The sequence below is a fragment of the Meriones unguiculatus genome, chromosome 7, assembly GCF_030254825.1.
Source record: "Meriones unguiculatus strain TT.TT164.6M chromosome 7, Bangor_MerUng_6.1, whole genome shotgun sequence".
Lineage (NCBI taxonomy): Eukaryota > Metazoa > Chordata > Mammalia > Rodentia > Muridae > Meriones > Meriones unguiculatus.
The window spans coordinates 53,763,524-53,777,971 of record NC_083355.1 but is presented as its reverse complement, the minus strand read 5'-3'; the positions used below and the strand labels follow the sequence as shown (position 1 = coordinate 53,777,971).

The window sequence follows — 14,448 nt, the reverse complement described above, 5'->3', positions numbered from 1 at the left end:
TGTTAAACATAATAAGATAGACAAAGAAAGACAAATGCCAAGTGTTTTCTCTCATATATGAAATCTGGATTTCAATTATAATGAACACATACACACAAGCCGGGGTGAGAAATTTGATAGCCTGAGTAAAAGGAACAAATTCTCTGAATAACAAATCTGCCAAAGCACAGAAGAGTAATATTTGAATCTGACCATATCTGTATCTATTAGGGAAATTGAAATAATAACTGATAACATTCCATAATTCAAAGCACCAGACCTATGTAATTGAGACATAATTCTCCCAAGCATTTAAGGAAGAAAGCTTATCAATTTTCTATACTTTTCCATAAGACAGAAACAGAGAGAATTCTTTAAAACTAACCTCCCCATCTGCATTAGTGGCCTAAGACTGAAAAAGACACAAGATATATACCAATCCATATATCTTATGAACATAGACACAAAATCTACAATATATTAGCAGATAAATAGTGTATAAATAGACAGCTAGAAAATAAGGCTTTATTCTTTGCTTCCAAGGCAATAAGCTATTAAGTCACGAAAGGCACAAAGAATACTTAAATTCACTAACAGAATGAAGCCAAACTGAAAAGGTTATATTTTATATTATCCACTTTTATGACAATAAAAACACCAGTAACAGTCAGTGCCCAGCACAGTGGGAAGGAATAGGTAGAATACAGAAAGCCTTTTAGGGCTATTAACTCTGTAAGACATCATAATTATGGTTACAAGCTGTTACATCTTTGGCAAAGTCTACAGAATGTGCTAGAACTTGTTGCTAACTTCTGTGAAGTATGGGCTTTGGTGATGATTTGCTAGTGTGAGTTCACTGATTGTGAGGCTGTGTTGACAGTGGAGGAGCCTGGCCTTCATCTGGGCAGAGGGTGGCTAGGGAACCTCAGTACCATCCTTCCAATTTTGCTATGGATTGCTTTAAAAACACAGTGTTTCTTAAAAATAAAAATAAAAACAAATGCTCTCCTAAACCCCATCTGCTTGGAGTAGGTTGACAAAGCAGTCCCTCTGGCTTCCCTCCTGTCCCAGGCTAATGGTTCTGGGTGTCAGAGCCCACAGAAATGTTCACAGCTTGTCTCCACTGCACTGTGAGTCTATTCGTGTGTTACCCTGCCCTGCTACAGGCGTCTTCTAGATTACGTTCCATTTGTCCGACATAGCATCTATCTTCATACTTTCAAGGTCTAATGATTCCCTGACTATTAGAAACGGGTCCATCACAACATGCAAACATACCCTCGCCTGTGCCATTCCTCTCACTTTCTGGGTGAAGTCCCACTTCTCCTGTCTGTGACTGAGCACCCAGTTTTTCTCTTGGTTCTTCTTCCAGCAGCAGTAATCCCGATTTTCCTCTCTGCTAGACCTATCCATATTGTTTTGGGTTTATGAAGTCTTGTATTTCCCAAGTTGTTTCTTTTCAAGATGTGTGTCTCTCTACACTTTACTGTCAGCTTCTCTGAGGGAAATCTAAATGTACCTGACACTTTATTTATATTGTCATTAGTCTCTTGAAAGAAAGGTGACCTAATTTTCTTGCCCAGCTATGCTGCTGCATGTCACTGTATCCCATTTTTCTGAATCCCTTAACTCATTCATTTCTTCTCCTTGAAATGCTTTTCTCTGTAGTTTTCATGACATCTGTTTCTTCTGTCTTCACTGTCAACTCACCTAAGCCAACAGAACCATCATCAGAGGGTACCCAGAATATGGCGACTTGAGAAATGTTAAAGTGCTGTAATTTGGTGATGGGATTAATATGGGGTGAGCGACAGATTTCTGGTGCTTGCAGTTAGATGGATGGCCAGTGAGGTAGGGAACTCTAGAGGAGTTTCAGAATATTTGAGGAGTGACCATGCTTTACATTTGGATATTTGAGACGTAAATACTACTGAGATATCTGTCTTTATCACAGGCATGCTCTCCCTGACCTAGTTTTCTTGGCATTCACTCTTACACACTCTAGCCTCCCCCTCTGTCTGTAAGAGATCACCACTATTACACGGTGAACGTGCTCAATACATGCTGTTTGTTTAGAACTATTCACCACCACATATATGAACACTCTTCCACGGTTGCTGGAATCCTATTCTGACGTAAGCCAAGACATGCCATTTTAGTACCCTGCTCCGTTTACCAGAGTGGAATCAGTCATCCTCTCTTTGGCATTTCCATAACACTTTATATATTGTTTCTATTTTGACACTTGCTATATGCCTTGTGTCATTTTTTTTTAATATCTGTATTTTCAGTTCATACAATTGAACTTCACTGAGTAAAACAACACTTAGTTCCATACCTTCCGTATAACAAGGTATCAATAAATATGAATTGGGTTGAATTACGAACTTGGAAGAGGTGCAAAAGAAAGTGACACTGCAAAATCTGTAGCTCACTCTTTCTCATGTACATTTTGAAAAAAAGTTATATTTTTTTCTCACAGTTCTGCTGCATGGCACTTGGCATGTAGCCAAATCTGACAGATCAATGTATATGTATTAAAATTACATGAAGCTAACCAGAAGTAAATAGCTGTAGTTGAGAAGATACTCAGTATTGCAGGAAAACTGAGCCCTTTGAATGATCTTGTAAAAAATTAGATATTCACCTTTTAAAATACTCAACATTCTCCCCCAACTAGAGGACCCACATGGAGACTGCGCTGACTTTTGGCTATATCTGAGCAGGGGGTCTAGGTCCTTTCTGTGCAAAGTCTTTGGTTGATGCATGAGTCTCTGCAGTCCCCCCTTGGGCCCAGCTTTTTTGGCTTTGTTGGTCTCCTTATGGGGCTCCTGTCCCCTCCGGGTCTTCTATCTTCTCCTTCTTCCATAAATCTCCCTGTGTTCTGTCCAAAGTTTGGCTGTGAGTCTCTGCATCTGCTTCAATCCCCTTCTGGGTGAGGACATTTGTCCTGTTCCCTCTCTTCTACCTCTTGGGGTGTCTATCCTGTTTTCCCATCTGAATGAGAATTAAGTATCTTCCCTAGAGTCCTCCTTGTTTAGGTTCTTTAGGTCTGTAGATTTTTGTATGTTTATCCTATATTATATGGTTAATATCCATTCAAAAGTGAGTATATAATATGTGAAGGGGGAAAGAGACAATCTCTGACATGAACTTGGTTGCCTGCTCCTTGATCATTTCTCCTTGATGGGGCAACCTAGCCAGCCCACAGAGAAAGAAATTCCTGATGAGACCTGATAGGTTAGGGTCAGACAGTGGGAGGAGGACCTCCCCTATCAGTGGACTAGGGGAGAGGGACAGGGGAGGAAGAAGAAGGAAGGGTAGGACTGGGAAGAGCTGAAGGAGGGACTACAAAAGGGATACAAAGTAAATATATAGTAAAAAAATTAATAACAAAAAAAAACAAATAAATAAATAAATAAATAAAATGCTCAATATTATGCCTTCTCATTTAGAGGATATTTTTCTACCAAAACAAGAACATTGCATTTATTTCAGCAGGAATATTATCATGTTAAAGGCAATGATGAAAATCCAAGCCAGCAGTTATCTTTTACATTTTTGTATCTCTAGATGGAAATGTGCACAAAACTAGGTTTTCACTCTGGTAGACATTATGAGTCTACACCCACTTACCTTTCTGTGAGTACTTGCTAGTGTATTCTGTCGGGTTTGCCAATGACTCCGTGGGTGTATCTAGGCTTACCTGTGAAGGATAAGTGGAGTTGTCCACACGTGAAAGGAAAACAACTCTAGGCATGGAAAACAGAAAGGATGTAGTATAGACTCTTTAAGATACTTGGCCTGTTTGAGCTTGCCTGAGCAGAGATGGGCAGTGATACTGAAAGTGCTACAGTATTGTGAAGGCCATGAGTTCCATACCAGGAAAATTTTAAGTTTTTCTATAGAGAATGAGGCACCATCTGGAACTGTTAAGCATCATAGCGACCACATTTTGTTTAAGTTTTTGACTGCCAGAACCAAAAGCATCATTGGGGATGTCTTCACAGAGAGGCAGGCGGGGCCTCAGCCAGCTAAATATCCATCAACCTCTCTGCTTTCACCAGCTGCTCATTGTCATTCTCCAGCTAAAGTTTCCACGCTAAATAGACTCACAACAACAGATTTTTACAATAATTTCAATTTTTGTAAAAAGCGTATATCAAAACAAACTAATTTCTTTAGATATCGGGGAATATAAAGGGGGATGCCTGCTTGACAGAGCCAGTGTGGATAAAAACTATGCATAAATCCTGCTGGAAGAGTCAGAAGGTATCCTACGTAATTTCTCTCCTGCTGTGTAGTCCTTACATCCAATTAAATAGCTGTTGGTGGGCTAATGTAAGTGTCACCATTGTGCCCTCAGGGATGTCTTGATGTGCTGGCCATTGCAGTGGACTGTGGGTTTCACAGGTGGTAGGAATGCTAAATGACTGCCTTCCTTAGCAGCTTGCATAAAACCTTCTGGATCTACAAAAATGCCATTGAGTTTGTTTTGCGTTAGCCATCTACTGCCAGGCAAAAGACATACCCTTAAGTGTGGTTAATATATCTAATGAGACTCCATTGGAGAAAATTAATTTTTCTTTTTCTAGCAGATGACAATTTTAGATAGCTTCTTGGTTAGGGGTAGGAGATTTGAGGCTAAAGCTGAAATCAGATTTTATGTACTCATTTACTATTTAAAATTTTTGTAATATTTATTCCTGTAAAAATTTGGCAATGATCATATCCCTACTGCCAATGGCCTAACACTACTTAAGAAAGAAAGAAAGAAAGAAAGAAAGAAAGAAAGAAAGAAAGAAAGAAAGAAAGAGAGAGAGAGAGAGAGAGAGAGAAAGAAAGAAAGAAAGAAAGAAAGAAAAAAGAGAGAGAGAGAAAGAAAGAAAGAAGAAAGAAGAAAGAAAGAAAAAAGAAAAACATAAAAAATCAGAAATGAAGTGAAAGTTATTTTTATTTATTTAATCACTTCACAACCTGATACCAGTCCCTCCCTCCTCTCCTCCCAGTCCCACCCTCACATAACCCTCTCCCTTTTCCCACCTCTCCTTCTCAGAGAAGAGGAGGCCCCCGAGAGGTACCAACCTACCCTGGCACCTCAAGTCTTAGTAGGACTAGGTGCATTCTCTCCCACTAGGGGAAGAGAATTCTGAGGCAGGCAGCAGAGTCAGAGACAGCCCCTAGTCCCATTGTTAGGGGACTCACATCTTGATCAAGCTGCACACCTGTACATATATGCAGGGGGTCTAGGTCCAGGCCATGCTTGCTCCTTGGTTGGTAGTTCAGTCTCTGTCAATTTTTAACAAATTTGCTAACAATCTTTCTTTCCCATTTAAAACAATTCAAGAGGGTTTGTGATAGAAATGGTGACCCTTCAACCATTTATGAGGCTGTAAGTTCAATATGTTGTACATTCCTAATGCAAAAGAGAAAACTAAAGATCAAATATGTGATCTAACAAGCTTTCACTCACTCTAAAAACAGCACAGAAGAGCTGTACCTAAAACTTCCTCCAAATGGGCAAAAGTCATAATTCAGAGATGGATTTTCTTCACAGGCATGAACGAATTCATACCAAGAAAGGTAACTTAAATCCTATTTCCAGTCTGAGGGATGTAGATGACCTAGCAACTCTAGATGTTTTGGATGAGGTAAGAATTTGCTTTAATTAAATTTAAACATTCTAATTCTTTTTACAAAATTTAGAATTATTTATTTATTTTATATATGTGAGTGTTTTGCCCACTGTATGTCTGTGCATGTGTGCATGCAGTACCCAAGGAGAAGAGGACATCAGATCCCCGAGAACTGGAGCTACAGATGGTTCTGAGCTGCCATATGGGTGCTGGGAATGAAACCTGGGTCTGCTGAAAGAGCAGCAAGTGCTCTAAACTTCTGAGCCATCTCTCCATTCTCTTTTTTTTCTATCTTTTTTTTTAATTTAAAGAACTGATGTATACAAAGGGTTCTTTAAATACCTTCTGCAATGTTATACATAATCTCTCTCTCTCTCTCTCTCTCTCTCTCTCTCTCTCTCTGTGGATGTGTGTGGATGCATGTATATGTTTCTGTTTATATGTATCTCTTTCTCTGTATGTCTTTTTCGGACTTTTTTGAGGCCCGTGTAGCCCTGGATGACTTGGAACTCATTATGTAGTTCAGGCTGCCCTCAAATTTGCATCAATCCTCCTGTCCCCACTCCCCCTATGTGCTGAGAGTATAGGCACAAGCCACCATGTCTGGCTCATGTCCTACCCACTGAAAATACAGAAGAATGGCATTCAAAGAGGGTCAGATTAAGAGTCCTTTAATTGCTTGTAGCTCATGTCAAAAAGACTCTGGACCCCAGGAAAACACATGTAGGGTTTATAAAGCCCCAGACCAAAATTATGTCACAACAGCGGTGGCCAGTGGGGTTTCAAAAGCTGCTGTTGACAAAGGTTTCAAAAGCTTCCCTTGATGAAAACAATAGAGTCTCTGAGCCTGCAGGTGCTGGCTTGGCAGGATGTGGTTCGCTGGGCTGAGTGGGGGAGGAGGTTGGGTGAAGGCACAAACTGGAGTCAACTAAAGCAAAATAGAATTACCTTGGTCAGTTCAGTTCATACTTTGTCTCTCCTTACCTCTCCTATCTTTACAATGACACATTTTTATATCTTTCTGGCCTGCTGTCATTTTTTTTAATACTTAAATATGAGGTCTCCCAAACCTGTGTTAGGTCACAAATGTTTTTTCTCACTTCTTTCTGAGAGTTTCAAAAGTATGAGTTACCCATAAGACAGTCTCCTTCTTATACCTACCATGTGACCTCTCTCTCTCTTTGCCAGCTCTCAGTGGCAAGACACAAAAGCCTCTGAGATGCCAAAACCAGTATTATGTTACCCATAATACTCCTCACAAATCACAAAGCTCCAAGGACATTTCATTATGCTTATTATGCTTGAAAGTCCCCATTGCTGTTGCCTCAGAAACATTTCAAACATCCTTTGTTAACATACAGGTCCAAGCTGGTGAACCACAGGTTCTGCCTGTCTTCTCCCTCTGGGTCCCAGATAAATCTGGTCATTAAAGAAAGAAATGGCTCTGTGGCATGAAGGCTGAGACCTGTGTCCTGTCTGGTCAACTGCACTTTAGTTTTCAATCTTTTTTATTAGCGCCTGGCATTTTACTCAGAAATTCAACAAACCCAGACACATTCTGAACAGAAGCAAATTGCTGTATTTGCATATGGAATGACCCTTCAGGACCAGTAAAAATGCTTGATCACGATCCTGTGCCACTATTGGGCTGTAGTGGAAGCTGTAAGAGATAGAGCCTGGTAGGAAGTCTTAGGCCAATATGTGGCATGCCCTTGAATAGGAATGTAGAGCCCTGGACCCAGAGCTCTTCTCTGTGTGATATGTAACACATATTCCCACTGTGACGTACAGTCTCATTCAGGACCAAAAGCCAGGGAGCAAAGGCCATCCCAAGCCTACAAAGCAATCCACTTCTCTTTGTAAGTTGATTTTTCTCAAGTATTTGTGGAAAGGTGACTAACCCAGTCATTCAGTAAATTCATGGTAAACAACCTCCTCAAAATAAGCACTCAGGATCACTACAGGTCTTGAAATCAGAGAACATCTGTAAGACAGAGATTGCTCTTGCCTCTGTGAATTCTTTCCTTGCCAGTATTGTGAAGACCCAGGCTTGTAAACTGTATTGCAACACTGTTAAAATCAGCTCATATAGTCACATGATCAACTGCAAAGGTTACTTTCTGAATTTTTTGCTCTACATACCCATATGTCTAGGCAGAAGACACAGCACAATTAAATCATCTTGAATTGAAATAAAATCCTGTATACTCACTCATTACTTTCTAGAATACTACTATACTTATTCATTTCCTTGAAGGCTATATAACATGGAATTTAACATAACATGTAGATATAATATACAACATATAATGGGAAACACATAGACCTTTTGTAAAGCACACTAAAGATTGGTATTTCCAGTGGACATGGTGGTGCACACCTTTAAATCCAGGATGACAGGCAGAAGCTGTGGGGCCTCTTTGAGTCCTAGGCTGCCTTTCTACATAGTAAATTTCAAGCTAGCCAGGGTTGCACAGAGAGACCATGTCTCAAATATAGAGAGGTTAAAAATTATATTCTAGATGGGCGCAATGATGCATGCTGGTAATCCCAGCATGTGGTGATGCAGAGGCAGGCAGATCTCTGTGAGCTGGAGGCCAGCCTGGTCTACAAAGCGAGTCCAGAACAGCCAAGGCTACACAGAGAAACCCTGTCTCAAAAACACAACAAGTTATATTCCCCTTTGGCCTTCAGAACCAAGGAAACTACCTGTCAAGTGGCTTACAAGCATAATGGCATCCTGTTTGCTATTAGTAATTCTTTCTAATCCTCAATCAAGATTCCAGATATTTGTACTAATTTCTGTTCAGCTTTTAAAGTATAGTTGGACACAAATTATTTTGTTTCTTCTTCTCTCCTTCTCCATGACTCTTCTTATTTACCTTTACAAAACTTAGGGTCCTCTTGTCTCAGCATCCTATATGCTAGGATTGCAGGCCTGTGCCACCATACTTGACTTATGAATGATTTTTTAAGAGGGAGAAATTGTTTTTATTTTGCTGCAGAACACGGTGTCGGAACACCTTGAGAAATGTTATTCCAGAGATCAGATCTATATCTATGTGGGAGATATACTCATTGCACTTAACCCCTTTCAGAGTCTGGCTCTTTATTCCACAAAGGTATGTGTAAGGCTTCCAGTCGCGGTGCACCGCTAACTCTAGTAGTCCGATTCTTCACTTAAATGGATGCCAACAAAATCATTATCTAGCACTTGAAGAAAACTGTTATAAATTTATCATTGAAACAGACATAGAGGTTGGAAAAATATATGAAATCAACGAAGTTACTAGTTCTGGTCTTTTTTTTTTTCAAAAATACATGTGAGATTGTGAATTACACACAGTTTTACTAGTAACAGCCTATTACTAAAAATGAGGATATTTAATGGCTATCTCTAAACTGAGTGTTGGAGAGTCAAGCATAGCTATACCGTTTATATATAGAATACATAATAGTTATAAAATTTGTCATTGTGATATTTTAAATTCCTTTTAACATGTTAATTGGTTCATTACTATCATACAATGTACGCTTTATGAGTAAAAGTATTTAATTATCAATTACTCAGACACTAAAGCTTTAAATATAGAATTAAAGAAGACTATTTTTCATTTTTAATTAGACCTATTGTTTTTTAGCTATCTTTTCACTCTAAAACATTATATAATATTGTGCCTAGAAGCTCATTTAAATGCCAGTCTAAAATGTACAGGAGAATAATGTTTACCAGTGTTGGCCTGGGCTATGAAAAAACAAAAAACGTTGGTGTTAGTAAAATTCTGCTATCAATTTTATACAATCAAATGAGATGATGTAGATAAAATTAAGGGATAGAAAAAAGTGTTATGTCAGGCATTGTCATATCCAGGAAGTACAAAATGATTTCTGATCCTATTATTTGTAAAGGTTTTTTCATACAAACAAGCAATCACATTTGAAGCTTTAAGCTTTATTTTAGAAGTAGCATTCACAATCTTTTAAATATCACTGTATCACTTCATGTTATATCCTATGTATAGGCTAATTCATATACATATATAGTTGTTTATGCCTTGTTCATATACACATAAGAAAACACACACACATATACATACATAAAGAGCATTATGTGGATAATGTTTTGCTCAGATAGATTTTATTTATCTTTGGCTTCCAAAACTAGAACTCTATAAGATAATAAATTATAAAAACAGAAACCAGGCAAGAAAACTCTATAAGATTTATTTACTTTAACTCCAGCTTTCTAAGTTATATATTGGAGCAAAGAGAACTGCCAACCCACCTCACATTTTTGCAATGGCTGACTTGGGATACCAGTCTATGGTCACGTACAACTCAGACCAGGTAAGTAGACTTCCCACATCCCCTACTTGTTGAGAACCTCTGAGTTTCCTGGGGATGCAGGCCCCTCATGGCTTTCCTTTCCTCCTGTGCAGTGCATCGTTATTTCTGGAGAAAGTGGTGCTGGGAAGACACAGAGTGCTCATCTTCTGGTTCAACACCTCACCGTGCTTGGAAAGGTAGAATTATTTTTTTCCTGTCCTAATACAAGTATTTGTCTGTTTCAAATTACTGATTATGTTAGTATTCGCTAATTCCCATACTTGATAATATGTGGAAACAATGAAACACTACTGTTACCATTTGAGTTTTAAAATATATCAAACAGGGGTAGAAAAGAGCTCATTGGTTAAGGGCATGTTCCCCGAGCCTTAGGTGTGGGAGTGTTTTGCTGATATATCCACTGGGACTGGGCTCCACAGTATTGTGGGGTTTTTCTTTTGCTTTGTTTTGTTTTTTATTGCATTTATTGAATTTATTTATTTAATTTATTACAATTTATTCACTTTGTATCCCAGCTGTAGCCCCCTCCTTCATGCTGTCCCAATCCCACCCTCTCTCCCTTTTCTCCTCCCATGCCCCTTCCTCAGTCCACTGATAGGGGAGGTCCTTCCTCCTCCCCGTTCATCTGATCCTAGCCTATCAGGTCTCATCAGGACTGGCTGCATTGTCTTCCTCTGTGGCCTGGTAAGGCTGCTCCTCCATCAGGGAGAGGTGATCAAAGAGCTAGCCACTGAGTTGATGTCAGAGACTTCCCCCTGCCCCCATTACTAGAGAATCCACTTGGAGACTGATCTGCCATGGACTACATCTGTTCAGGGGTTCTAGGTTATCTCCATGCATGGTCCTTAGAATATCAGTTTCGGAAAAGAACCCTGTGCCCAGATTTTTGGTTCTGTTGCTCTCCTTGTGACGCTTCTGCCCCTTCCAGGTCTTTCCATTTCCCCCACATGGTATATACTCACTTATAAGGGAATATTAAACATATAATATAGGATAATGATACTAAAATCTGTACACCTAAAGAAGCTAAGCAAGAAGGAGGACCCTGGAGAAGATGCTCAATCTTCATTCAGAAAGGCAAATGGGGTAGTCATCGGAGGATGGAGAAAACAGGGAACAGGACAAGAGTCTACCACAAAGGGCCTCTGAAAGACTCTACCCAACAGGATATCAAAGCAGATACTGAGACTCATAGCCAAACTTTGGGCAGAGTGCAGGGAATGTTATGAAGCACTGTGTTTTGACTGGTTGTGGTTTTCTATAATGGTCTGTGTCTGGTGCACAGAAAAGTTTCCTTGATGAAGGGTGAGTACTGCACTTGTCTGTAGGTATAAAGACAAAAGTTTTTATATTGTTGTTAGTGTAGTGCTCAGATCGTGAGACCCCAAAAGACCACCAGAAGTTAAGTCCATTGCAAAACACATGAGGGTTTATTTGATATAAGCTCAAGCCTGGGTCACAAGCTCCCTGCTGAAACAGGAGAGGAATGCTGCCCCGAGGTCTGGGGGAACAGGGCTTTTATAGGGCAAAACTGCAAGTGGGGAGTTTCAAAGCCTTGGCGTCACATGTTTGGGTAAGAAAGGTTGACTTTTAAAATAATTGGTCTCCTTTGGGCATCAAGACCATGATGGTCCTGGTCTGGCCATCTGGAGGATATCTGATCTGCCTGGAATGTCCTGTTAGGGAGAAGGGATGATTAGCACCTCTTGTGGTTTTTCTTAGAAGCAGGGCTATGTGACATTGGTCACAAGCTAGGGGCTATCTGGGTGGGGACCTGGGGCCATCTGGATAGGTTGCCAGGCAATGGTATCTCTCAAGCACAAGCCTACATCTACATCAGGGCAGGTCTATCTCAACTTGCCCACTTCTTTGTCTAAACTTGTACCCAGGACCACAGTTATATTTCCCCAAGATTCAAATTTCAAATTTTGGACCTCTCAGTTAAGGCTTATGCTGGTTCAGTAACTTAGTGGTTGCAGATTCTCTTCTAATAACAATATCTTCATTAGCACTGAGTAGTCATGTAGGTTTCCAGTAACAGGCATGGCTTCTCTTCTTTTGAGTGAATTGTAAGTCCAGTTAGAGAGCTACTGATTACTGTCAAGTAAGTGTGCCATAACCCTTAGAGTTATCATGGGATGCTGATCGTTAATGTGGTTGGTGGACATCATGGCTAGGTAGGGCTCTTGTTGCTTCCTTATTTTGGAAGCTTGCATGGTGCCTAGTCCTGAGGGTGTTTAAGTCAGTTTCAGTTCAGAGGTGTCAGAGAGCCTTGTTTCTAAAGTGCATGATGTCTTCAGCAATAGAGACCTTCTACCTTGAAGGGAAACCAAGGGCCATGCCGTAGGCTGGATGCCTTGTGAGTCTTTTGGATATCCCTGGCCAAAAGCTCATAAAAAAGCTTCTCATATTTGGTATTGGAGTTTTTGTTAGGTGGTCTTTGGATCTTGGAAGGAACACCATCATTCTAGAAAAGCTCATTAAAGTTATATTTGTATAATTATGTGTATTATAGATTTTAAAAAGTTAATAGTTAATAGTTTGATTTCTTCTGGCTTTTTCAGACATCCATATTTGTTATTTTACTCACAGCCCTCCTTCTTCTGTGTTTACCTCCTTCCCTTCTCTAAAATGCCCCCTTTTTATATTTTCCCTATCAGATCACTTGTATCCTGCCATTCCCCCTTACCCTCCTTCTGCTTCTTCAGAAGTAGTTTTGAATGAATATTAGCATGTCAAGTCAAAAAAATGGTCTGAGAAGGCAAAGGAACTGTACTAGACAAACAATTTTTTAAAAGAACAAGGTTGCAGTACTGTGTTCTTTATGACTTACTACAAGATTTCAGCAATGACATATGCCTTCAAGGAATGGTGACAGACTCATGGGACAGATTGGAGTCTACATATACTTGGTCAAAGATGGTTAGTCACTTAATATAATTAACTTTCAAAAAAATAAGAATTTTGTATGCCCATGCAAACAAGGGAACCTTAGTCTGTACCTCACATGTTATAGAAAGTTAACTTAAAATGGATACTAAATATAAATGGAAACCCACAAACTATAAAACAGAGGGAAGTTTATTGTGATATATCATTGATGAAAAATGTCTTAGAGGCAACACAAAATTTATAAAAGGAAGACTTTGACTCTAGCAAAATATAGTTTCTATTCTCTGATGGTATTGTTAAAAATTAAAACAAATACCAAACATAAGCTTTGGCTAAGAGAAAATGTCAACAAATTACATAACTAATAAAATTTTAGAAATATGAAAATGTCTTAAACTCAATATTAAGAAGTTAAATAACGCAGACAACGAGGAGGGGCAAGATGGCGGCGCCGGGAGGACTCTCATTCTGAGCAGCAGCACAGCAGGATCAGCACAGTGAACAGCAATCAGAACTCTCGGCCATAAAACACAGTCATTGTGTTTCCCAGGTGAGAGGATACCCCACGGTGGGGGATTCAATCAGCTTTTAACTCACCCGGCTAAACCGCGGAAGAGATCCCGGTTCCGCCAGATGCTTGGCTGCCGGCCGCCAGCCCCAGCCCCAGCCCAGAGCCACAAGCCAGTGTCTCTGGTCCCGGTCCCAGACTGAACCTTGGGCACCACACTATCAGAGACTGGAATTTTCAGTCGAGAGATAACCCCAGGGTACAGGAAACGATTGGGACCGGCCTTAGGTCACCCAGACATCCCCTGGAAAAGACTCGGGCGGGTTCCACGGGCACCCCAGGAGCCAGCCCGGAGCCAGAGCCGGGGACCCAGGTTCCGGCACAGAGCCCTGCCTGCCTGCGCGCCTGATTCGCTGCCAGAGATAGAAACGGCGGGTCTGATCTCAGAGCACTCAGCTCACCCCCAACCTGAAAAGGTCCCCGGAAAATTACCCAGCTTAGGGAGCCACTCAGACTCCCAAAAGCCACAAAGGCAGACACAGGCAGTTTCTGCGCACCAGACAGCTGGCAGAGACTGAGCCGCCATCACACAGCTGTGCTCCAGGCACAGGCAAATTTCTGTGGCCAGCCAGCTGGCGGACACTGAGCAGTGTGCACCAGGGCAAAAAAAGACACTAGGAGTCGGTGTCTCCAGAGAATCCACGGGGAAGGAAGGAAACTGTACTGATCTAAATCACCCAATCCTTCCCTAGAAAAAGTCTAGCAGTCTAGTGGGGCCGAGGCGCCAGCACTCAGCTGTGCTCCAGACACAAGCACAAACAGTTGAGGCGCGCCTGATGTCCAACTGGGTCACAGCAGCTGATCATTAAATTTGCAACAAGAAACCCAGAAACAGGGCAGCTGCCCCCAGGACTTCCCTGGGTGAGAGGAGAACCCTCTTGACTAACAAAGACCACAGTTACCACTCAGGTCTATATCCCTGAGGTGAGCAACTCCTGAAAAAACACCAGCCATCCAGGGACTATACCCAAAAAGCTGAGAAGACATCCTTCAGGAAAATCCAGCTTTCTGCAAAGGGGATTCTCT

At 40.7% G+C, this 14,448-nt stretch overlaps 1 protein-coding gene across 1 annotated transcript in view; it reads left to right on the top strand.

The window, feature by feature from the left end:
* Positions 1–14,448, top strand: part of Myo3a (myosin IIIA) — a 227,060-nt gene that overhangs the window by 83,551 nt on the left and 129,061 nt on the right. The window contains exons 10-13 of the mRNA XM_060387450.1: positions 5,537–5,630; positions 8,621–8,737; positions 9,858–9,962; positions 10,055–10,138. Coding sequence (XP_060243433.1) covers positions 5,537–5,630; positions 8,621–8,737; positions 9,858–9,962; positions 10,055–10,138 — 400 coding nt within the window. The remainder of the gene's footprint in view (positions 1–5,536; positions 5,631–8,620; positions 8,738–9,857; positions 9,963–10,054; positions 10,139–14,448) is intronic.